This window comes from Thamnophis sirtalis, unplaced genomic scaffold (genome assembly GCF_051295495.1).
Source record: "Thamnophis sirtalis isolate CommonGarterSnake01/CBP01778 unplaced genomic scaffold, rThaSir2_p1.2 scaffold_3, whole genome shotgun sequence".
Lineage (NCBI taxonomy): Eukaryota > Metazoa > Chordata > Lepidosauria > Squamata > Natricidae > Thamnophis > Thamnophis sirtalis.
In genome coordinates this window covers 150515900-150541806 of record NW_028261383.1, presented here as the reverse complement: position 1 = coordinate 150541806, position 25907 = coordinate 150515900, and the positions used below count along the sequence as shown (strand labels likewise).

General features: G+C 41.4%; 1 protein-coding gene across 5 annotated transcripts in view; it reads right to left on the bottom strand.

The window, feature by feature from the left end:
• Window positions 1-341: 341 nt before the first annotated feature.
• The window catches only part of PAN2 (poly(A) specific ribonuclease subunit PAN2), a 39078-nt gene continuing 13512 nt past the window's right edge, over window positions 342-25907 (bottom strand). For all 5 annotated transcript variants that reach the window (XM_087710406.1, XM_087710404.1, XM_087710405.1 and 2 more), the window contains exons 9-26: window positions 25702-25821; window positions 25135-25254; window positions 24914-25042; window positions 20662-20861; window positions 19515-19657; window positions 17722-17825; window positions 17131-17229; window positions 16182-16258; window positions 15618-15759; window positions 12528-12665; window positions 12252-12311; window positions 10939-11029; window positions 7350-7507; window positions 6462-6605; window positions 5277-5456; window positions 4249-4342; window positions 3415-3612; window positions 342-912 (exon numbers count right to left, since the gene is read on the bottom strand). In XM_087710406.1, the coding sequence (XP_087566532.1) occupies window positions 878-912; window positions 3415-3612; window positions 4249-4342; window positions 5277-5456; window positions 6462-6605; window positions 7350-7507; window positions 10939-11029; window positions 12252-12311; window positions 12528-12665; window positions 15618-15759; window positions 16182-16258; window positions 17131-17229; window positions 17722-17825; window positions 19515-19657; window positions 20662-20861; window positions 24914-25042; window positions 25135-25254; window positions 25702-25821 (2232 nt within the window). In that variant the 3' untranslated portion in view covers window positions 342-877. The remainder of the gene's footprint in view (window positions 913-3414; window positions 3613-4248; window positions 4343-5276; window positions 5457-6461; window positions 6606-7349; window positions 7508-10938; window positions 11030-12251; window positions 12312-12527; window positions 12666-15617; window positions 15760-16181; window positions 16259-17130; window positions 17230-17721; window positions 17826-19514; window positions 19658-20661; window positions 20862-24913; window positions 25043-25134; window positions 25255-25701; window positions 25822-25907) is intronic.

The window sequence follows — 25907 nt, the reverse complement described above, 5'->3', positions numbered from 1 at the left end:
AAATTTTATTTGATATTCCCTACATAAATAAAAATATTTTTTTGCTCTGGCAAAACATTACGGTTGTCAATCATGCGGTTACAGATTCGCATCAACTTTGTTCCTCTAAAGTTTAGGTTGTATAAAAGGGGTGGATCAACCTTGATATAAGATTATCTAATAAAACCTGAACTTGCTCGGGTGACTTGTCCACCTGCAGGTCCAACTCCACTGAATTAAAACCAGGATATATATTAATGCTCCTCGGATTATTCTTAACAAGAGAGAGGATGATGATGAAACAATATGGGATGTCTGTGTAATTAACAGGACAAAAAGCAAACAAAAGGCTGGATTGCAAAATAGCACTAGATGCACCAACATTTTTATAGAGTCTTTATGTAACCTTGATCACAATTTACATATAGAAAAGATTAAAAAGCCATGAAGCTTCCATGACCGTAAGAGTCCAGCTCTGCAAGCTCTACGAACAACATTGACACCTATAGAAAGGGGCTTGAAACACTTCATCAGTTGCTTCTCACCATCTTTTTATCAAGAACAGCCTATTCCCTAAGCACCTAATAGATGCTGCACCATATACCTACTCTGTGAATGCACGCAGTCTCTGAAAGGAAGTGTGACCCTCTGTGGCCTGCATCATGTACTCTCTTGGCCATGGCTGTTTAAAATGGGACCTGAGATCCAAGAGACTTATTGGGAAAGCCAAAAGAAATCCTCTGAACCCTGAAATTCATGTTGACTCTGCATTAATGATAGTGCCTTCCTGTCTTATACACCCACACTATCTTTCAGCCCATCGATATCCATATTCCGGGGAGCAGGCTTGAAGTGGTCCTCTTCTCAAGGGACGTTGGAAATGGTAGGGTTACGTGGATCAGAGAGACAACACACTTGAGAACACCGCAGCATCTGCCAAAGAAAGACAGCACAGTCCTGTGAATTATGGAGAAAGCATGATGAGCAAGGCTACACCTAAGAGAGGATTTAAAGTCACATTCCCAGGACCAGAAATCAGAATAAGGGCAAAAGGAAACCAAGCCCAAGGCCAACAGTCTTTGCTGGAAGATTGTAATAAGCTTAACATGCAGTTGTACAATGTCCCTTGGTCTCTGGAGGACAGGTTTCATACTCCCCAAAGCAGGCAGAATCGGTTTCTTTTGGAAGGAGGGGAAGGGAGGAGTTTACAGGGGAACCCTCCAAAGGAGAGGGCACTTATGGTATCTTGCTCCTTAAAGGTAAAGGTAAAAGATTCCCCTCGCACATATGTGCTAGTTGTTCCTGACTCTAGGGGGCAGGGCTCATCTCCGTTTCAAAGCCAAAGGCTTCTCACTGGTCATGTGACTGTCATGACACAACGCCAAAGGCGTACAGAACACTGTTACCTTCCCACCAAAGGTAGTCCCTATTTTTCTATTTGCATTTTTTTACATGCTTTCGAACTACTAGGTTGGCAGAAACTGGGACAAGTAATGGGAGCTCACTTCATTACGCGGCACTAGGGATTCGAACCACTGAACTGCTGACCTTTCTGATCGACAAGCTCAGCATCTTAGCCACTGAGCCACTGCTTCTTTGCTCTTTAAAGCCTCCCAAATTGGAAAGGAAGCAGACAACATGCAGCCTGCAGGCCATACTTTTTATACCCTTAAAAATTAAGGGCTTCCTGTCTGCATAAATGTAGCCTAAGAAGCCTTTCCGGGAAACAACACACCTTTTTATCTTTGTTGCAAAGGAACCTCTCTATAAGACGTTAATTTCCAGCATCTTTTAAGCAAATTCTGCTATGCAGGCGAAATGAGGACTGGAGGCTTGGTCTTTCTATTTGAAGGCATAAACACGATCACGATCCATGTATTTAAATATTCTGTCTGAAAGTACACACTTTTATAGGTTCAAGTGGTGGGATTCAATTTTTTTTACTACCGGTTCTGTGGGCGAGATTTGGTGGGCGTGGCATGGCTTGGTGGGCATGGCAGGGGAAGGATAGTGCAAAATCCCATTTCCTCCCGATCAGCTGGGACTTGGGAGGCAGAGAATAGATGGGGGCGGGGGTGGTCAGAGGTGGTATTTACTGGTTCTACAAACTACTCAAAATTTCCACTACCAGTTCTCCAGAACTGGTCAGAACCTGCTAAAGACAACCTCTGGTTCAAAGGCAGGTATGAAGCCATTTATTTGCAGCCATCACACTTGAAACACAGCTAATAGAGGTATGCCAAAATGCACTCTCCTGCACGTGGTTACAAGCATTTGTAAATCTTGTAGAATCTTTATACAGAACCACCAAAGTGAATCACTGAATTGTGAGGATCCTCATCTATCTCAAGTCCATCTTTAGGGCAGGAATCTCCTAACGAAACAGGGAACCATCTGACTATGGAGGTCTAGACCGTCCCATTGATTAAAAACTCTCATCATGAGGTATTTCCTCCTAATATTCAGCCAATATCTAATTTCTTTTAATTTTAGCCGGTTGGTTCTCATTCCAGTCCCAATTTCAGCAAAGAAACAGGCTTATATTCTTTTGCACATTGCAGCATTTAGCTGTCCACACATCTGCTTGCAAAGTCTCTTCTCCTATTGTGAAAAGGTGGCCACTCCTTCCTTTCTTCTATATGGGACTTGATTTCCAGGTCATTTCATTTTAATTGCATTTGTAATAGTTATTAGTCAACCACCTTATTGTCTGATAACTCTGTGTGGCTTACAATTTATTATTTACTAGCTGATAATCCAGCATTCCCCATGTATATACAGTATTTATAGGGGGGAAGTGTCTAAGCGAAACATAATTTCTAATGTGGGATTTTCCCCCTTACCAGAGGGACCCCCCTTATGGAGTACTGTGAAGCCATTACCATGACAACTCCACTGTGCTGTACAGTAGAATCCATTTTACAGCAGTACAGTAGAAGCCATTTTAAGGCACAATAGGCTGTATCTTAACAGAACAGACACCCCGAGGGGTTTTAGGGGTGTCTTACCCCCCACAATATTTGTTTCCAGAGAGTAAGTCATCTGCATACCAAGTTTGGTAGAAATTGCTCGAGGCGTTCCAGAGTTATGCTGGAACATACATACATATGGCCATTTTTGTATGTGTAGATTGCCTTTTATTCTGGTAGCCTTTCACTGCAGTTTCTCTATGAAATATTATTTTCCATAATCTGGTCATGTTTCCATTAATCCAGGCAAAGACTGGCCTGGCTTTTTAAGAGGCTGTAATAGTCTGTATCCCATTGATTGCTCACATTCAGCTGACACTTTCTCCCAATGCACTTTTGGCAAGCCTTATCTCCCCGGGTCCTTTATCAATGAACTTGGTTTTTTTCCTCCCAAGATTCAGAATCTTCCATTTATCTGAGGGTCACCGAACGCTAATACTCAACAAGCCGAGCAGCAGAAACTTACTCTTGGGGCTGCTCTGGCCATCAGGTTCCGGGACCTTCCAGTCCATTTTTCTCCCTTTTTCATAGAGGCCCTTCAGCACCTTCCGGAACTCCTCAGGTTCCAAGCCTCCAGTGCTCAGTTCCATGTATTTCCGGTACAGCTGAAGTGCTGTTCGTGCATCTTCAATGCTGTCATGAGTCTCTCCTTGAATTTTCAGGTCTGAGCAAAAGAAAAAAGAGAGAGAAAAATCCAACCCATAGCAAAAGTTGCCTTGCCTACTTCCTTTGGTTTCAAGAAAAGAGGAAATCTCTTTAGGCTTAGGTTAGCGGCAAAATTTATTTTTGTCAGGGTTGAAAATGAACTCAACTGTCAAGACTTTAACATGAAGCTAATCTGGAAGGCCTTCCCCTACTCCCCAGTCTCTACATCCCAATTGCAATGCAGGCTTTGAGAAACTGTAAAACTCATGAGGGCAGCCAGCCTTACTAGGTAGGCTGGACCAGGAAATCAACTCCGCAGGAAGACATAAAACTACTTTTATTGCATTTGGACTTTAATACCAAACCGTGCAAAGTTGGTTGTGTGGCCCCTCCTCCCCAGTTTTAAAAGTGCAGTGAATTAGGGAGGCCCCTGCCTGAGCAGTTTCCAAGTTGTTATCTCCTTATTCTGCATTTAAAGTTTCAGCTTCTTTTTCTGAGATATCAGTTTCTCCACATTTTCCTTAGTATCAGTATCTTCCTGAGAACTGTACCTGAGGAATTATTTAGCAACTGTTATTGTTCTTTCATGCACGGTGGTGTGGCTGACTGGAAGAGGGGCACAGCTTAACACTGCCCACAGGATGATTGTACTGACCCAAAAAATACCAGGCAAGGAAGCGCAGGGAGATCATCCTCTTCCTGGGCATGTGGAACAAATACACGGTGTCGATTACTTGATCTCTGGGAACCTGTAAGAGGCAGGTATAGCCCTATTAGCACACAACAGCATGATCATTCTTTGAAGAGATCTCAGTCTACAAGATCTTCTTAACCTTAGATCAAAAACAGACTTGGTCTAAGGTCCACTTGCTCCAGTGGAGATCAGAACTAAATCTGGTAATTAATATAACTGAAAGCAAATTAGTTGAATGTCTTTGATTACTCCTGATGTATTTAATAATTTTTGCTTTCCATATTAAAAGTAGAGTCTGATAGCAATTTCTGGGTGGTTCAGGAGCTGACCTGGGCAGAACCTTCTCCAGCCCTCAGAAGAAACTTCTTATCCAGTTGCCTCTTGAAAAAGCGCCTTTGGGAGAGAAAGAAAGCTAAGAAACTTCAAAGGCTGTGAAAATGAGACGGTTCTGCAAACAATGACTGCAGATTCCTCAGTGACTTCAACAGTGATGTAGCTTCTGATGTAGTTGAAGAGTTGTTGTTTTTATTGTTTAACTGTTGTGGGCTGCCCAGGGCTGCCATGGTAGGATGGGTGGCTTTATAAATTAAACAAATAATTCCAGGTACAAGATAAGTGGCTATGTGGGAATGCCTACAGAATTACAGAACTGAAAAACAATTTTGAGTCAGGGAATCTAAATTAAGGTATTAAGTCATTCACAATCAGGAGGTTGTGAGTTCAATCCTAGGTAGAGGCAGATATAGGGTCTCCTGCTTGGGCAGGAGGGAGGGAAGGAGGGAGAGGGAGAGGGAGAGGGAGAGGGAGAGGGAAAGGGAGGGAGGGAGGGAGGGAGGGAGGGAGGGAGAGAGAGAGAGAGAGAGAGAGAGAGAGAGAGGGAGGGAGGGAGGGAGGGAGGGAGGGAGGGAGGGAGGGAGGGAGGGAGGGAGAGAGAGAGAGAGAGAGAGAGAGAGAGAGTCAGTATTAGTTAGTTATAAGGAGACAGTCACCATGATATTGATAACCCGGAAGTCTTTTTGCAATCCATGGCCCACAAACTTGACTCCAACATCTATGAGGAAGCGTAGCTTTAAATAGGTGGATTTGAGGGTTGTGAGATGTTTGGATGAAATTTTGGCATCCAGATCTCCTGGCTTGATTCCCGAATACTGAGTAAGATAATCCACCACCTACAAGAACACATAAAATGGAATCATGATGTATTGAAGGGTCATCTTCCAGGTCACTGGGTGGATCTACTTCCCATTCAAGAACACATATTACCTGATAGGAAAAAAGGAAGACAAATTCTGAATATGCTAGAAAATGAATAATAAAAAACAAAGCAAAATGGAAATAACAAGCTTCAGCTCAACCACAGCAAGACTAAGTGATTTTGGGTGTTAGGCAGTGGTGGGATTCAAATTTTTTTTCTACCAGTTCTGTGGGTGTGGCTTGGTGGGCGTGGCAGGGGAAGGATACTGTAAAATCTCCATTCCCTACCCACTCGAGGGGAAGGATACTTTAAATTCTCCATTCCTTTTCCACTCCAGGGGAAGGTTACTGCAAAATCCCCATTTCCTCCTGATCACCTGGGACTCGGGAGGCAGAAAATAGATGGGGGAGGGGCCAGTCAGAGGTGGTATTTACCAGTTTTCCGAACTGCTCAAAATTTCCACTACTAGTTCTTCAGAGCTGGTAAAAACCTTCTGAATACCATATCTGGTGTTAGGGGTTCCTGGTTCTTGAGACTTTCCACTTTTTGTTTTAGGTGGGGTTGTGCTACACCAAAAAGAACCTGGGTGCAATTTGGGGGTGGTCTTCACAGCTCCTGTTCAAGTGAAAACCATCCCCCTAAAGGCCTTTGCACAACTATGTGTTGTGTGCTGGTCCTGGACCAGGAAGCCCTGCTCTGGGTCTCACATATCTTTGTCAGGCACCTCTGCTCTGTGGGCTGCACTGGTCGCCAGTCTGCTTCCAGGTGCAATGCAAGATGCTGGTGATGACCTAAAAAGCCCTTCATGGCACAGAGCCAGGTTATTTGAGGTATCGTCTCTCTACAGGCAGGTCCCATCAAGTTTTTTTCTGTCCTGGCTCCTTCTCTGTGGAACATCCTTCCTCCAGAGCTCAGATTGATCCCTGTTCACTTTTTGCATGGTCTTAAAAACATGGAATATGTTTTTGAAGTTGCGTACCTGTTCTTGTGTGGAAATGTAATCATCAATGAAAGGAACGCCCTCATTGGGACCCTGCCCCCGGACACACGTGATCCTGGCCACTGACATCTGACTAGGTTTGATCGTGGATTTGGTCCCGTCACTGCGGAGCTCAGCTTCCTCCTATTGCAGATGATGAAAGGGTGAATATATACTGCCTGTGATCGAAAGGCTGTATCCTAGATCCAGAAATCTTGTCTCTTCTCCTAATGTGTGTATGTTCTGACCTAGGCTTCCCCAAAAAGCACGAGGCAGAGTCCTGGTCCTGACAAAACCCCTTTTATTAAATGAATGTGAATTCCTCTCATTCACATTCAGCAAAGGCCTGGCAAACTGTCTTTCAAAGGAATATTTATGACTACAGACCTTATCTGTCTTGGAAAGCTGCCATGTAAATGTTTTCCAAATGAGGTGCTGTGCAAGGAAAGACTGGGCACAGAGTCTCTGAGATTCACGGACAGATCTTCACACTCCTGAAATGAATCTAATGAACGAACAAATGAATTGTTTCCTGCAAAAGCCCACTCCCCTTTCGCTCCTCTTTATTTCCTATGGGATCACCTTCCACCTGTGACTTTACTCCCAAGTCTACCCTGATTTCTGAATTGCTCTTTTCTTCTGGCAGCTCTGTGCATGCGCACACTGGGAACAAGCTCTAGCTGTTCCTCTGCCCCACTGCAGCCTAGCTCCCTAGGCACCTGATCACTGCCAGAAAGCCTCGGCCCCCTCTCTGTCTCTAACGCAGAGCCCTCATTAGAGCCTTCCCCAGCCTCCAGGACTGGCCCATGCTCCTCCTCAACCTCCTCACTGTCCGACTCTGCTGCCAGCTCTGCTGGCCGCTGGTGGGCCACAACATGTGATGCCTACCTCATTGAGGGTCACAAACTCAGCATCCAATCCCACCAAGTCTCCAACCTGTGGCATTTCGCTCAGCATGAGGGGGATGAAAGTGGCGTGACATTTGCGCTGTTTGCGAGCAAGGGAAGCCTCAGCAAGCAACACGCTGGCTTCAATCGGGTTCTTGACTTGAAAAAGAAAATGAAATTTGATGACAGTTGACTCACTCAGAGATTACATTCGGTTTACAGAAAGACTAAACAGAAAGGGAAATCCCATCATGATCAGGGGATGCCCCAAAGAAAACCTCAAGAGCATAATTTCTTCCTTCCTACAAAAGATACTATTTTCTAAGAATTAGTTGATCGTTCAAACCTAATGGGCCTAAAACCCTTAAAAGAAAACCTCTAGTGTCATAGGACTGATTTCTCTAGAAGAATTGAACAACAGAATTTAAAACAAGGATTTTTATTTTAGGAAGACAGATCCATAACATGGGCAACTCAATCCTGAAGTTGGTCACATCAGTTGACACAGTTCTAGAAACATGCCAAATAGATTTCTGAGGGCACATAGAGTGCAGTTTCAGGAATCCACAATGTCCATACACAGCCAATTTAATTCAAAATACATTAAAATTAAGATGGAAAACATCACTGCAGCTGCTTCTCAAAAAGTGACCAACCACCTTAAAGTAAATATCTGGACATGCTGTTTTCTGTGGAAAAACAGCTGCATGACTGCTTCAGCATTCATTTAAACACCCTCCAACAATTTCTATTTCACAGCACAACAAAAGTGTTTTGGCTAGCAATGTTTTTTATCCTTGACGCGACCTCTGTTGTCTATGCTGATGGGCCTTTTCATCTCATGATGATCGCTCAGTTTGTTTCACTTCCTCTTGAGATCACCGCACTTCCTTGCAAAACATATTTATTTTGTTGTCTCAATCTTTGTGGTGTTAACTTATGACCACCTCTCAAAAATTCCATCCTCACACTCACCGACTGTGAAGGAGGGCAAGGCTATTTCTCCTCCCGACTGTACAACGCTATTATATGATGCTTCTCTCGCTGGAATTTCCATTTGGCCTGCCGTAAAGGCAATTAAGGAAAAGATCAAGGAGTGGGTGCCCAGTGTAAGGAAGGCTGAAAGTGAGGTAATTGGGGTTGTTCAACATGAGAACACAGCTCACTCCAAGCAAGATAGAAACCTCCCCCACCCACCCACCCCGCCCTTCCTAGGGCCCTGAAGATTTCATGTGCATTTGCTGAATATGTACAAAATAGGTCCCTGAAAAAGAATCAAGTGAGGATATAAGAAAAATTAACTGTCTGAAGGCTAAGCTAGTCATATACAATAGAATCCCTTATGCCACCAGGCTTGAAATTTTGGACTATGGCAACCTTGAACTACATCGCCTACGGTCTGACCTAAGCGCAGTACACAAAATTGTCTGCTACAACATCCTACCTGTCAACGACTACTCCAGCTTCAACCTCAATAATACACGGGCAAACAATAGATACAAACTCAAGGTAAACTGCTCCAAACTCGATTGCAGAAAATAGAACTTCAGCAACAGAGTGGTCAATGCCTGGAATGCTCTACCTGACTCTGTTGTTACATCCTCAACCCCCCAAAACTTCAATCTTAAACTGTCTACTGTGGACCTCACCCCATTCCTAAGAGGTCTGCAAGGGGGCGTGCATAAGCACACCAGGGTGCCTACCGTGCTTGTCCTACTGTCCCCATTTATTTATTCTCATTTCTTGTGTTCATGTCCATGTTTATACATACCTGTTTTCTCATACATGTTTGACCATCTAAGTAAATAAACCAATAAATAAAATATACCCCACTTGTTAAATGAGCAGAGCTATCTTTGTGTGGAAGCAGGAAGGAAAGCTCATCTGCCTTACTTGATAAGGAGATTTCAATGGGCAATGTAAGGCAGGCAGGACCCTCTGCCATTCCAAGTGGCAGTCTATGTGCCAACTAAGCCCCATGGCTTGATTAATGTCTGGCTTTTCAAACTGAGTATCATGTCAAGTGAATTATCCATTTGGGGTATTATTATTATTCAGTTTGTATGGGAAGCAATTTTCAAGCAGGAGAACGAGAGGGCCCAGAGAAACAAGCTTAAATTAAATCGTAGTTATGCTTTTGCTTATTCTGGACAAACAAAGCTTCTTTTCTAGACCTAATTGCACCTAATCAGTATTTAAAATGTGTGTTTTTTAAAAAACATATTATTTGGCCTCAATATGCTCACTAACCACTGTAGCTTACTGGGATCTATGAACTGGGTTCATGGTGGAATGACATACAATTGAATCACACTCTATTCCTATTGTACAACCTTCAAAGCCACTTGATCAATAATATCTCTATGTATGTATGTATGTATGTATGTATGTATGTATGTATACATATATATATACATACATACTGTGTGTGTGTGTGTGTGTGTGTGTGTGTGTGTGTGTGTGTGTGTGTGTGTATTGGTCTTGTTGTATTCGGGTCTTTTCCCGTGTAAGATTGAGATTGTCTTGGCAACGTTTCGGCGAGGTCTCACTCACCATCTTCAGGCTGGGTTTTGGGCTTAAAGTGTGATTGGAGCTGCCGTCTTTCTATAAATCTTGGTGGGGGTGTGCGGAGTGCTGGCTTTGTTTCAGTAAGTGGAATGATTGGTTGTGTGGTTGTATCATGATTGGTAGATTGGTGCTGATTGGTGCTGGCTGTGTGTCTATTGTTGTTTCGTGTTGTAACGGCCTGGGTGGTGCTTGTTTGTTGACTAGGGCTGGTTTCCAGATGTCTGGTAGGCGGGAGGCATTGTCACATTTATTCATGTTATGGGGGTGTTTCTCTATTTCAATAGCTTACACACACACACACACACACACACACACACACACCCCTAGATAATAACGGGACTAGCTGCTGGAGTTCCTGAACAAAGATTTCAGTACAGGCTGTCCTCAACCTATGGCTGGTTGTTTAGCAATAGATCAAATTTATGACGGACCTCCCTGGGGGTGCCTATGACCTAGTTCCAAAGTTACAAAAAACATTCTCCCCCTCTCCCATCAGACGACTGCATTTTGCGGTCTCGGCAACTGGCCCACATTTATGGCTGTTTGCAGCATCCCACAGTCATGTCACTGCATTTTATGACATTTTTGCTGGCTTTGACTTCTGATTTTCAGCAAAAGTGGCCGATAGTGAACAACTGGTTTGCTTTACAACCATTGCAAAAAATAAAAATAAAAAATTGGCTTGGTCATGTAAGTGGCCTGTTTTACAACCACTATTTAGGACCACAATGGGCAGGCTCTGTTATAGTCATACATTGAGGAGCACCTCTATGTCATTACAATAAGTTATAATAAGACAATCAACTAGTGCTTGTTTAGTTTTTCCTGCAGTCATCCTCCTTATATACATACATATACTGTATAGGACGTTATAATTCCTGTCCTAATATTACCGGATACCTGGCTTGTAAGAGACTAAAGGTTATCATCATGACTAAACCTGGCAGTCAGGTTTTAAGAAGCGGCAGCTCTTAATTTCTTGCTACTTTTGTAAATGCGTTTGTACTTGCACACACACTCACTGTGCAAATTGTACTTGGAGTGGAGGTTCCTCCGCACATAATAAAGGATCCCAGGCACTTTCCAGGTCATGTCAAATTGTACAGCCTCACACTGTAAATCCAAAGGCAGACAGGAAAAATCAGATAGACAGAAGTAGGAGAACAGACAGATCAGAAATGGGTTCTGGAAGCTGTCTGGAGCCATTTTTAATTAAAATGGGAAATGTGGGTGGGGAGGGGGAATAATCCAAAAGAAGAAATTTTGACTTAGAATTGTGCTTGTCTGTGCTGACTAAATTTTTTTAGACTTGAATGCAGAATGTTAAGGAAGTTTCAGCATGGATGCAAGTTGTGACTTGGATAAATCAACACTCACATTTGTTTATCCATGGCAACAGTTCAGGGCAACCCTGGCTAGGTTGTAAATTCTAAGATCCTAAAAAGATCTCAAATTTCTCAGTGGGGGCATAGCACAGCATCTTGGTGCGTATTTCTTGGCACAAGGCATATACATTACTAAAACTGTGTCTTATAAATATGTTCTGTAGTAACATTAAAGGTAAAGGTTCCCTTCACACATCTGTGCTAGTTGTTCCCGACTCTAGGGGGCAGTGCTCATCTCCGTTTCAAAGCCAAAGAGCCAGAGCTGTCCAATGACGTCTCCGTGGTCATGTGGCCAGCATGACTAAAGCTGAAGGTGCACAGAATGCTGTTACCTTCCCACCAAAAGTGATTCCTATTTTTCTACTTGTATTTTTTACATGCTTTCGAACTACTAGGCTGGCAGAAGCTGGGACAAGTAACGAGAGCTCACTCTGTTACGCAGCGCTAGGGATTCGAACTGCCGAACTTTCTAATCAACAAGCTCAGCATCTTAGCCACTGAGCCACCGTGTCCCATAGTAACATTACATGTCTCCAAATAAATAAATAAACTGTTTTATGTCCACTTGACTATAAAAGACAATTCACCTACTGCCTTTAATGTACAACTTAATATTGTTTGCAAGAAAAAAAAGTAACAGGATATGAGGCATCACCTAGGCCATTTAATAAAACAGAGATTCACAGAAGCTTTAAAACAAATATCAATTCTCATTAACATGGAAATATGTCTTGAAACACTTCAATCCATATAAGACTACTTTCTAAAGGTATGCTTTCAAATTATTCAGTTCTGATTTCTATTTTATGTCAAAACACTCTATAAAATCCATGCTTTCTAGTTTAAAAAAAGCATGGAAAGTGAATAACTGCATACTAAATATTCACTTCTACTTCTGTTGTATGTAAGAAAGCAAGAGAACAGAATATAAATTATCATTGTATCCTTACCTTATCCACAGGTTCAATGAGAAAGTCATTAAAAAGATACCACTGCTGGTGTGTGACCCCCTTAAAAAAAAAAAGTTATGCGGTAAATACAAAGATGTTCAATCAGTGAACATCTTACAATCAGATGTATTGCAATCATATCTTACAATCAGGTGCAATTTTTTTTTTAGTTATAGGTACATTTAACCATCACCACCCTTTCCATATAATAAGAAGTGACAGTTACAGAGCAACTAGAAAGATCAAGACGCTGTGTTTTTTTATTAAAAGTCTCACCTCCTTTCTTTGATGGTAGGTCTCTCCAACTTTGATATGCCCCACAAGGCTGCCCCCGGTCCGGGAATCTAGAATATGTACAACTGTTGCCATGAGGTCATAGACGTATGTAGATTCTTGATCCTCCAACATGCCCATCTGCCACAAGGAAGACAGTTCCAGAAGTGAGCTAGTTTGCTCTGTGGCTGTAGCATAGTTCTACATGGGTGTGCGTCACTACATTCTCCCCAAACGAAGAGGAAAAGTGAACTATTTTTAGTACTCCTGAAGCCATCCCCCTGGATAGTTCAATCCCAATATGATTGCTTGTCTTTCCAGAACTTTGGATCCCATGTCAGTGTAACAGAACAAAGCCTGGAGCCTAACTTGTCTTAGTCGTTCATTTATCCTTCATTGTGTTCTCTCCTGTTTCATGAATTGACGTAAACAATTTAACCTGAATGCAGATAAATATATATATAGGTAATCTCCGACATACAACAGTTCACTCAGTGACCAATTAAAATTATAACGGTACTGGAAAAAAGGGACTTATGACCATTTTCCACACAACCGTTGCAGCATTCCCATGGTCACATGATCCAAATTTAGAGGTTTGGCAACTGATTCATATTTATATTTCATATTTTGCCACCTTCTGACAAGCAAAGCCAATGGGGATGTCAGATTCACTTAGCAATGATGTTCCTCATTTAACAATTGCAATGATTCACTTAACTGGCAACTATGGCAAGAAAGGTTGTAAAATGAGATAAAACTCATTTAACAACCCTTAGCAACATAAACTTTGGGCTCAACTGTGGTCATTAAGTTGAGGACTACCTGTACACGTGAGAAGCTTGGCGGCTGGTGGTTCCCCAGCGTACCTCTGCTTCATGTTTCCATTTGCCTGGGCTTATCCAGCCTTCCATCAATCACCAGTACTACGGCTGTAATATAGTTCAACCACTAGCAGGCAGATGGGGGCCAGCTTAATTGTCCCTGCAACCTTTATTTCTGATACCTCTTGCTCTTCAAAATAATTTTGTATTGAATATATAATTATTGTCTTTAATTTATACTAGGAGAGTAGAGAGTTGCCTGCAGTCCTCTCTGCATTTTCCAGGGAATAAGCCCCATTGCAGTGAGTGGGAACCACTTCTCAGCACACAGAGCTGGCTTGGATTGTATAGTATGACAGGAACAGACTGGACGAAAATAGCACTAGCACTTTTATACCGCTTCACAGTGCTTTTACAGCCCTTTCTAAGCAATTTACAGAGTCAGCATATTGCCCCCAACTATCTGGGTCCTCATTTTACCCAGCTCGGAAGGACGGAAGACTGACAGCAATCAGCAGAATTAGCCTGCAATACTGCATTCTAATCACTGCGCCATGACAGCTCATTAGGATTTACTGGTAATTTTTAATGAGGATTTACAATAGATTGGTAAATTTAACCCAGATGGATTGCCTATTGCAACTAATGATATTTCTCCATAAAACTGGGTTGCTTTAGGAAGACTCTTTCAGGGAAAATCAAATACAAATTATTGTGTATAAATTCTCAAGCTGAACTCGAATTCCTGGGTAGAGCCCACATTCAAAGATATCCTATCATTAGTTTTATATCTTTGAAAGTTCCTGGAGCCACTGTTTTCCATCTTGCTCTGGGATAGATGGAAGAAAGGATGCATCAATCCTGAAGTTTGCTTATTACCACCTTAATAATGTAAGAGATAGGAACAGAATAATAGAGTTGGAAGGGATTTTATAGGCCTTCTAGTCCAATCCCCTGCTGACAAATGCGCGCACGACAAATGCGCGCCGATAAAACCGCGGCGAGAAAACTGCGATGTCAAAATTGCGCCCACAACAGCGCGCCCACAGCGCGCCGACAAAAGCGCGCCATCAACAAACAACGCGAAAACAACATAATAACCCTATCCCTAACCCTAAACCTAACCCTTACCTTAACCGTAATCACGCTTTTGTCGGCATGCTGTTGTCGGTGTGCTGTTGGCGCGATTTAGACATCACAGTTTTCTCGCCGCGGTTTCGTCGGCGTGGTTTTGTCAGGCGCGCATTTGTCGGGTCACGGGGAGACACTATACCATTTCTAACAAATGGCAGTCCAATCTTTTCTAAAAACCCTCCAGTATTGGAGCACCCACAACTTCTGGAGGTAAGTCATTTCATAATTTAATTGTTCTAATTGTCAGGAAATTTCTCCTTATTTCTAGGTTGCTTCTCTCCTTGATTCGTTTCCATCCATGGCTTCTAGTTTTGTTTTTAGGTGCTTTGGAAAAGAGGTTGACTCCCCCTTCTTTGTAGCAGCCCCTCAAATATTGGAACACTGCTATCATGTGACCACTAACCTTCTTTTCACTAGATTAGACTTACCCAATTCCTGCAACTGTTCTTCATGTTTTAGCCTCCATTGCCCTAATCATCTTTGTTGCTCTACTCTGCATTTTTTTTCTAGAATCTCAACATCTTTTTTAAAAAAATGTGGTGACCAAACCTGGATGCAAACTAGATAACCCAAGCACTTCTTTTTGGCTCAATTGCCATTTCTCCAACATAGATCCAATTAGCTCCAATTACCATGTAGGAAGAAGCGTTACAAGCTTTTATATGCAAGCTGCATTGGTATCTTCATGGTGGAATAAAAAATAAATAATCTGAACTTGGTTTTTCCTGATGAGTTATTTCTCTACAACACAGGTGTCAAACTCGCATCATCACGTGACATATCACAACTTTCCTCCCCCTTTGCTAAACCACGCATGGGTGTGGCCCCTGCATGACGCATCCGGCCCGTGGGCTACAAATTTGACAGCCCTACTCTACACCTTACGAGCTTTGCAGCTTAAAAAAGCAACAAAGAAAGCAAAACTTGTTCTCAGCTGCTGAGGCTTTTGAAAATTAAATACTTAAATTGTTTCTGGGATGATTTAAGCCTTCCCTCTTAAAGTGGGCAATGGTCCAATGCAACACAATCACTTGGCTGGGCAGCATTCACAAGAACTAGGATACCGAGAAAACATTGCATATTTGAGGAAAGTATTCTAAGGAAGTACTTTCTTGTAAACAAAAAAATATTTTACTTCATTGCTTTCATCCCCGTTGTAGACCTCCAACTCCTTGTTCTTGGAGAGCTTCATCTTGATGGAATAAGGAATCCAGATGTTCTTTAGCTCTTCAATGGAGGTGTAAGAGTGTCCCCCCTCAGCCATTCCTAACTCATTCCTGAAAGCAAAGCAAATGCCAATCGCTATCACAGAGGTGGAAGGAATTATCAGTGAACAGGACTGAGGAGCAGGCTGGTTTTTGGTTTGTTTGTTTGTTTGTTTGCTCAAGCACCCAATGCTGCCAGCCAAAGAAACGAGGCTGGTTAGTTCAGCAAGAAATGGTATTAATTATCTCATCAACCATTATTATAATGGGCCCATTCCATATTCTTGGGGCATAACTGCACTTTTCCAGCTGCATTATAATTGGAACTCTGCTGCTTCAGTGTCTTTCTCTGTCCTTTAGTTATGTGTCTTTTTAATTAAGAACATGGCAGAAGCAGTCATGAATTCTATAACAAGACCTATCATTAAGGAACGATACGGTCAGGATAAACTGTTAGGAAAAGTAGAGATTCCCTGGATAGAAATGGTACTTACCATTCTCCAACTGCTATTTCTCTACTTTTGGGGAATTCCAGGCAACCCTTCTTCTTCATCTTCTTCTTAAAAGCATACTGTCAAAGAAAGGATGAACCTGAAGCCTAGAAATCCACTTCTAAATCTATTGAAATGTTTTTATTTACCACCAACTCAAGTGGATGTCAACAGATCAAGATAGGATAAGTTCTCCAACTGCTTCTCAATGTGTTGTATGAGGAACATATTTTACTTCTGTTTGTCAATGGAGCTTCTAGCTCATTCCCAAGCTGCTGGCTCTTCAAGGAGGATTATACCATTTGTGTGGAGTCAATATACCATATTTTTTGGAGTAAAAGATGCATCTTCCCCCTCTAAAAGAGCGTGGAAATGTTGGTGCGTCTTATACACAAAATGCAGCCACATTTGGCCTCCTGAAGCCGCGTTCCTGCATTCAATTTTTGTGAAAAATGTGCAAAAAATGGGCCATGTTTCACCGAAATGGGGGTGTTTTTGCCTTCCCCCACCCCCTCAGTAGCACTCTGCAGTCTTCAGCAAGGCTGGGGGAAGGTTTTGGTGAAAAATGGAGGTGTTTTTGCCTTTCCCCAGTCCTGCTAAAGCCTGCAGAGTGCTCCTGGGGGCCAGGGAGGACAAAAACTTTTTTTTCTTACTTACCTCTTCGAAATCTTGGTGCGTCTTATACACCGGTGTGTCTTGTAGTCTGAAAAATACAGTATGTATTTTTCTTAATTTCTTAACTTAAGAAATTAACTTCTTATACAAAACACACACACACACGCACACACATACACGTTAAGACAGTCTATGGTCAAATTCCCAGAACACATCTTGACAATTGACCACCGAAAATTGGTTTCCTTATTTTGGGTTATCTTAACAGAGGTCCTACCTGTAAAACTGAAGGCATTAAAATGGCAATACAAAACAACATATTTGTGCATCTCCCTACCTCAGCTTGCACCTTCCAAAATTCTGCTTCCTTCGAACTGTTGACCTCGCAATTAATGACTAACACATCTGGCAGACAGCGGATGTTGCGTGTCTGGACCTGGAATGGGGGAGAGAGAGAGAGAGAGAGAGAGAGAGAGGGGGAGGGAGGGAGGGAGGGAGGGAGGGAGGGAGGGAGAGAGAGAGAGAGAGAGAGAGAGAGAGAGAGAGAGGGAGGCATAGATTTAATCTTTGTGACTTTATTTCATAATGCCTAGGTATGGGCATGCTCTGATCATACTAAAGATCCATATTTTGATCTTTCAGCGATTGTTATTTCATAGAAAAACTGATAGCGGAAGCTGAAATTAGGGGAGAGGGGAAAAATACTTCTTCAAATAATCTATTTTATCTTCAAAATTGATTTACCCTAGATCTTGCCACAGACACTGGAATCGTACTTCCGCCTGGTCAGCTGTCAATCAAACGCACAATTCCATCCTCAAAATAATCCCAGGTAGTATGGTTGTATGCCATATCTAAAGTATGTGCCTAAATGCTACAGACCTCATATCGCCTTGGCCTACCCAGCGCTTCTTCCCTCGTCACTTACTGTGGGTTGGTACTTCTCGCAGTTCTCACACCAGGCCTGAGTGTTCTGTTCCAGACAAATACTTCTTTTTAATATCTGGGCAAATTCATAATCCATTATTTTATCTGGGAAAGATGGAGGCAGAAAGAAAAAGAATGTATTTGCCTTGCTGCAAAGATTAGAATAGGGTATCAAACATTCTGAGTCCGAGATACACGGGGCAGAAAATGAACCTGCTGAAGAAAAGCAGATAGCATCAAGAAATAGTCGCCTAGGCCAGGGGTCTCCAACCTTGGCAGCTTTAAGACTTGTGGACGTCAACTCCAAGAGCTTCACTGGCTGAGGAATTCTGGGAGTTGAAGTCCATAAGTTTTAAAGTTGCCAAGGTTGGAGACTCCTTGCCTAGACCAGTTGAGAAGCCCAGTTCCAACAACTGTCTTGTCAGGAATCTTGAACTTTGTCACTATGAGCATCATCCAAGCAAGTAACAAATTGTTTTAGGCCACTTGACAAGGATCAGGTATACACATTAATCACTTATATCCCTGCACAAGGCTTAGGCATGCTTTAGAAGGAAAGAAATCATTGAAAATATGTTACTTTTAATCAATCTGGCTTGCTCTTGGATCTGTTTGAAGATGAGTGTGGTAGAAATTATTTAAATTCAGACAAACTAGTCTTGCTTGCTCATGCAAGCTAAACATATTTTATTCAATCAATCAATCAACTGTATTATGCTCCAGAAACCTGGGACTGAGAAACCGAAATTCTTGTTTCAATCATTTTATGAACTTGGTATGTTTCCTCCAGCACATTTACATTTTCTCAATGTAAAATGAAAAGTATCACTATAAAAGGCAACAGGGTTGGTTTGAGTAACAAGGTAAACATGGCAAAGCACATGAGAGAAACTTGTACAAGAATTAAATAGCAGAAGTCCCCCTATTTGTTACCCAGAATTTAACTTAGGTTCAACCAAACAGATTCCAAAAACTAAATACCTGAGGCATGGTTTGAGATGCTAAGTTTTATGAAGTTTGTTTAGTGAAATGAGTGAATATATAGGAGATGAGCTCAAGGGAAGGGTCAAGCATGTCATCAATCCCAAGTCTCTTCGTGCCCTCAAGAAATCCAAGTCCAGCCCACCTTGAATTCCATTGACTCTTATTTATCACAATTTGCTTTGACTGTGAGTAGTTCAGATTCTTGTAGAGAGCGTTAGCATGCAATAAACCTGTAGCTATTTGAACCACCTTGCATCCCAATTTCTTGTGCCTGATAGAATAGCTTAGAACTTTTTTAACAACTGAGGTTGATGCTGTAGGAATATTTTTTATTATATTTTAAAAAGTTTTAATCCAATTGTTCTCTAAAAGATAGGGGTTTATGCACTATGAATCATAAAAAGTACTTGGAAAACCTCAAGCACTTCACATTTGCTGTCCCATGTTTTGAGAAAAGACAAATCAAGTTCCATTCAACACCATGTTATTCTATCATTATACTGTATTACTTCTGAAACTCCATAACAGAGGTGGTATTCAGCAGGTTCTGGACCAGTTCTGGAGAACCGGTAGCCGAAATTTTGAGTAGTTTGGAGAACCAGTAAATACCACCTCTGATTGGCCCCGCCCCCACCTATTCTCTGCCTCCCGAGTCCCAGCTGATCAGGAGGGAATGGGGATTTTGCAATAACCTTCCCCTGGAGTGGGGAGGGAATGGAGATTTTACAGTATCCTTCCCCTGCCATGCCCACCAAGCCACGCTCGTCGAACCGGTAGTAAAAAAATTTGAATCCCACCACCGCTCCATACCATTGTTCTCAGGATAAGAGAGCGTAAAGAGGAGAGTAGAAGAGACTCGGACTGTCTCTTTGCCACAGCGGCACATACTGCAATTCTCCACTTCACAGCTGAAAAGTTGCCCAATGACCGAGTCCCCAGAAGATCCAAAGTTGCTAGAAGAAACACAACTAGATCAGTAGAGAATGTTGCAAGACGATATTCAGGAGCGGAAGGCCGGGGCAGAAAGACTTCTGCTTATTCCCCTTCCCCCCTTATAATCTCAAAGTCTACTAATGAGTGAACCACATTACAATAAGTCCGGTCAGGTACACATCTAGAAGAATTAAGGGAGAAGTGAACTGCATGCACATAAGTCAGACCAAGGCTGTAACAATTAAAGTTCAGCTCAATATTTTGCTCCATCGATATTCACTCCCCAAGAGCGAACTTCCTTCATTGCAATTGTCCAGCGTTTCTCAACCTCAACAATATTAAGATGTGTGAACTTCAACTCCCAGAATTCCTCAGCCAACATGGGAATTCTGGAAATTAAAGATCTCACATCTTAATGTTGCTCAGGTTGAGAAACACGGCCTAATTTAGAGATCTTGTTAGAGAACTGAAAACGTTAAGTAACAGTTGCAGATATATGTTATGATCAGTATATACTATACAACTCATTTTTCTTTGCTAAATTGTTAGTTCAAACTAATAATTATTAAATATAATTCTGACCCTAAAGACCTTTTCTTTTTCTGAAGCACAAACAGCAGATCAAGACAAGACATGGCAAGTAAGGTAAAGGTAAAGGTTCCCGACTCTAGAGGGCAGTGTTATCTCCGTTTCAAAGCTAAAGAGCCAGCACTGTCCAAAGGCATTTCCATGGTCATGTGGCCGGCATGACTAAATGCCGAAGGCGCACGGAACGCTGTTGCCTTCCCACTAAAGGTGGTTCCTATTTTTCTATTTGCATTTTTACATGCTTTCGAACCACTAGGTTGGCAGAAGCTGAGACAAGTAATGGGACCTCACTCTGTTATGTGGCACTAGGGATTCGAACCGCAGAACTGCAGACCTTTCTGACTAACAAGCTCAGAGTCTTAGCCACTGAGCCACTGCGTCCCTACATGGCAAGTACATCATAGTTAACCGCTGTCCCACGTAGAGGTTTTCTTACCTGCACCCAATGCCTCGGTAAGCCTGAGGGCCCTCCTGCTCTTGAGTCTCCTGGTGGAGCTGGGTCAGAATGAATCTGTTCCAACTTTGAATCAACCGACCTAAGTTCACCTTCCCTGTAGCTTCATCCGAATCAGCCAAGATCAACCCCAAAGCAGCTGCTTCTGGGATGGTGCGGAAGGCACGCAGAAAATTACTCCCCTGAGACAAAGGAAGGCGAGAGAAAAATTATGTATCAAAATAATAAGCAATTCCTAATCCAACCTAAGCGCTTGAAAGAACACACTCAAAAACCCTCTTGTAAGCGTGCTTGGTCTGACACCCCCTACTTCAGGAATCGTGTGGAAAGGACATGACATCCAAGGTAACCAAAGGAGTGAGGGACTGATTCAGGGGAACTGTAGGGCGAAGAGAAGGCCAGCTGCAGAATGGTAGGCAGTCATACTGGTAATCCTTGATTTATCACCAGTTGCTTAAAGACCGTTTGAAGCTATGACAGACCCCCCCAAAAGTTAGCTGCAACCTGCCCTTGAAGTTACAACTGCTGCACTCATTCCTGTGATTATGGGATTGCATTTTGGGAATGTGACAATTGGCTTTTTATTTGTTGCAGCATCCTACATAATCACATTTCGCAACATATTTTTGCTGTTTTCTGGCAAAAAACTCCACCTGGATAAATTGGATTATGTTTTATGACGTGATTCACTTTGCAACTGTGATGAGTACTTAGCAACCATCGTGAAAACAATTGTAAATTGAGTGACCTGACTTATGACCACAATGATTTAAAACCAAAACTCCAGGCTCAATTCTGGTAGAAACTTGAGAACTACTTGCACTGTGATGCTGAACAATTGGGGATGATGGGAAAAAGGAGGAGAAAGAACAAACATAAGACAAAAAAAAAAAAGAGAGATTCGGTGACAGAGGCAAGAAGAAAGCAGCTCTGCTTCTACCCTTGATGCAGACCTCAGTATTTAAGTGAATCTAAACTGGTTCAGGTTAAAGTTAACACGCTACTTTTTTCCCTTTTCTTTTCTGGTACCTTCGAGTCAATGTGGACTCCTGGCAACTGCCTGGACAATTCCTTGCAATTTTCTTGGCAAAATTTTGAAAGTGGTTTGCCCTTGCCTGCTTCCTACGATTGAGAGAGAGTGACTGGCCCAAGGTCACTTAGCTGGCTTTGTGCCAGCAGGCCTAGAGCTCATGGTCCCCTGGTTTCTAACCTGATGCCTTAACATTATTCCAAACTGGCTTCTTAACAGTCTTTTGAGAAAGAAAATAAATAAGGTTAGGATGTGTGTCAGTACAACACATGTCCTTCCCAATTGATGGAGTGCAGGCTACACTATGTTGGTTTGCAGACCCTTTCTAAATTAGAGATCCTAGCTATATTAGCGTGCTTGAGAGGAAACAAAGCATCAATTGCACCTATGGGGCATGAGGCAAAATAGGCCCAACTTGACCAGCAGCGGTACTGTCTTTTCTGTTTGCAAGGAATGCTATTTGTGGCTGGTATCCTTGGCAACATCTTCCTTGTCCTGCTAGATAGCATTATCCAAAAGCTCCAATGGACCATAGCTGTGATGGGCATTTTGTCAAAACCTATGGAATGGAATTTGGCCTAGAGTGTGCCAAATACTATATGCTATAGTTGCAGTAAACTGAGGTGAAATCACAAACAGTAATGGAACTGAAATGAAGAATGACCAAACAATCAGGAACCATCAGGATGAAGTCTGCAAATCTCTGGGTATTTTAAAGTTGAATAACATCAACAGCATACACAAGTTAAAAATATGATTAGTAAAGAATACATCCAAAGAGTGAGAAAACTGCTAAAGATGAAATTAAACAGTGGGATCATCATCGATACCTGGGTCATACCTGTTGTACAATACACTGCTGAACCTAGACACAAGCTGAATTGAACAGATTGAATAGACTGAAAAACAAGAAAACTCACAACTCATTACATATATTGATAGGTTATACCTGCCCTGCAGAAATGGAGGTTTATTTCAAGTCAAACAAACAGTCAAAGAAGAAAAATATGTATTGGTTGATTATGTAAAAGATAACCAAGAACAAGAAGTTAAAAATTGGGGAAACAAACATGAATATCAAAAACTTATAATAAAGCTATGAACAGAATGCTGGCAAAAAAAACAAACAAAAAACATTACACAGGCAATTCCCACAAAAGTCTCAGGGAAAATGGATAAAGATAAAACCTGGCAATAGCTTAGAATTGGAATATTACTGAAGGCTTGAATTTGACTCTGCAAAAACAAACAATTCAAACGAGTACAAAAAAAGGTCAGAATTGAAAAAATGCCAAATGATTCAAAGACCAGATTATGCAAAGTAGAAGAAACAGCAGACTACACACTCAGTTCATGCAAAAAGATTACACAAACTGATTACAAACTACATAACACAATTGCTAAAATGATTCATTGGAACATCTGTAAAAATTATCATGAGCCAGTAATGAAAAGTTGGTGGTAACATATAAATGAAAAAAAAAACAAAAAACCCAAAGCTGAAGATAATGCAGGGTTTCAGATTTTTTTTTTAAAGTCTTGACTAATAAGACACCAGATTTAACTGTGGTTGAAAAGAAGAAACTGTGAATAATTGATGTGGCAACAGTACAGGATAATAGAAGACATAGATAAGATCACAAAGTATCAAGATCTGACAATTGAATTTGAAAGATTGTGGCATAAACTGGCCCTAGTGGTGCTAGTGCTTATTGGCACTACTGTATCAAAAAATACTGGACGCATTGACAAAATTTCCATCTGTCGATTACAAAAGGCCACACTGCTTGGCTCTGCATATATACTAAGCTTGTATATTTTGACATCCTAGGTTCATGATGTGAATAAACACCCATACCAGCTAAAAAAGTAGTAGTTATGATTTCACATGTGTAATAATGTATTACGCATTCTGCCTGATTCTCAACAATTCTGGGTGACTCATAACAAACAAATTACAATAAAACAATAAAAGAAAAAAATGATGGTAAGCACGACAGCCCACATGGAATGAAGCAAAGTGCCTCAACTGTCCCTTGCCAAAGGCTTAGGTGAAGATCCAGGTCTTCACAGCTCTATGAGAGTGGGGCCATCTCAAGGATGTATATCAAGAAAGAACAAATGAACTGAGAAGAAGACTGAGAAAGTTATCATTGGCTAGAAAATCTACTCTATCCAATGACAACTTTATCATCTTCTTTTCAGAGAAGTTTGAAGCAAAAAGGGCAGTATATGGACGTGGCAGAAAGAAAAGTGGTTTGCAAGGAAAAAAGGTACGGAGAGCTACAGTGTATGATATGCTATACATCAGGTTTAGCTGTGTTTAATTTTCTTATTTCTTGTTTTTACTGTTTTGAATTACTGTTTCTTATTTCTTTTGCAGAACACACTTAGCTGAAAAGGCAACAACATAAAGGGCATGTATGTGTACAATTTTAAGACTTATAAATGTGAATTAATAAAAAGTGAATTAAGGGAATTAATAAAAAGTTGCAACAACACACAGAACAGGATCAAATGGTAAACTACAAAATTGATCAGTTTAAAAAGAGAAAAACATCTGAAATTATGAACAGCACAACTCCCCTAAATTTTATCATATTGCTTGAAGACTATGAGGTAAATGCAAATATTGGCAAAGCAAAGCAAAGTGTAAATTTGGGCAAAGCCCACATATAAACAAACCAATATTGACAATCAGGTGTAGATGTCTCTTAGTAATGGTGCATAATTCCTCTAACCAATTGCCACACCTGAAACATTCACATTTTGACAAATTTAACATTTATCATTGTTTTGTGTTACAGAAGCCATAAATCCCTATTCTGCCCTGTAGCTCTGCTGCTTGACAGATGTCAAAGAATTGCCACTCCCAGATAGAAAGTTCCCACCTGGGATTGTTCTAACACACTAAGCCTCTATGAAATTGACTCTTCCCAGCTGTGTCCCATCATATTCAGTCATCAGTAAGTATAAATGATAAGTATAAATGAATAATTGGTCCTAAACTTGGTAAACTTGGTTTCTGGCCATTAATCATCATCCTTGCCCAGAAAGCTTAATACACCCCTACACTTGATGCTGTTTTGAAAGAGGTTTCTTGTGTTGTCTTCTAAATAACCTTTGATCAAAATGTCAAAGGTTCGGTTTGCTCCTGCCTACCATGGAAAGATCTGATAAACATGAAGATCAGTTTATCTTTACCTGACAAGGGTCTCCCCTGGACAAATCCAGCATATGGAATAAAAAACCCAGCTCACAGCTGAGGCAGAACTCCTTCTGGCATAAATGATTCTGGACCAAACAGCGCACAGGCTCTAAGAAATAAAGAACCTATAAAAGATACGATTGGAAAACATACAATTATAGGAGGAAGAGAAATGTTGCATAGGCATGTCACAAATAAGAAACAACACTTTGCTTACCTGGATCATGCAATTGCAGTAAGCATTTGGAATGTGGGGCTCAAGACCAGCAAAGAGTGTCTTATTGTAATGTTTGAAGTCAAAATCTTCCAGGCCCAGCTTGGAATATTTTATTGTGACCTAAATAAGACAAGCCAAAAAAAATGTTCTGGTGTGACAATCTTACAAAGCCACAAGGACAGTACACCTATGGTAACTTAGCAAAACAGCATAAGTCAGAGGCCTTCAATACTATTTTCTCTTTCATGTAAACTTCCCTACGGTGCCTTGCAAAAAGATCCTAATTCAAGAAAATTCTCAGATCATAATCCCTGTTTCAACGTTATGCTTGTGATATTACCATAGTAATCATAGATTTCAACATTAGCTTTTCTTATTCTCTAGCTCAAAAATAGTAATAATCTAATGAAGGAAACTCAGCATTTTTTTCCAGATGGGGTTGAGACTTATAAGGTGTGGTGCAAAAGACAGGTATTTTAATTTTTTTCTACCTCTGCACCCTTGGGTATATTTAAACCTTTCTCTAAAGAAAAAGGTGAAGATTCTGAGAAGCGGTTAAAAATGTACCTTCCTGTATTTCTTTGCCACCATGTAGATCCGTGGCTCCTCTTCTCTTCCTATGGGGGATTCAGGGACTTGACTGAAATTATCAAATTCGTTGTCAAGCTCCTTTAAGCGGTAGGGAATCTGCAGAAAAGAGGAACATGCTCATTTTTGTTTGTCCACTTATCTTTTCATATTTTATCTTTGGCAACACCATAACAAAGCATATG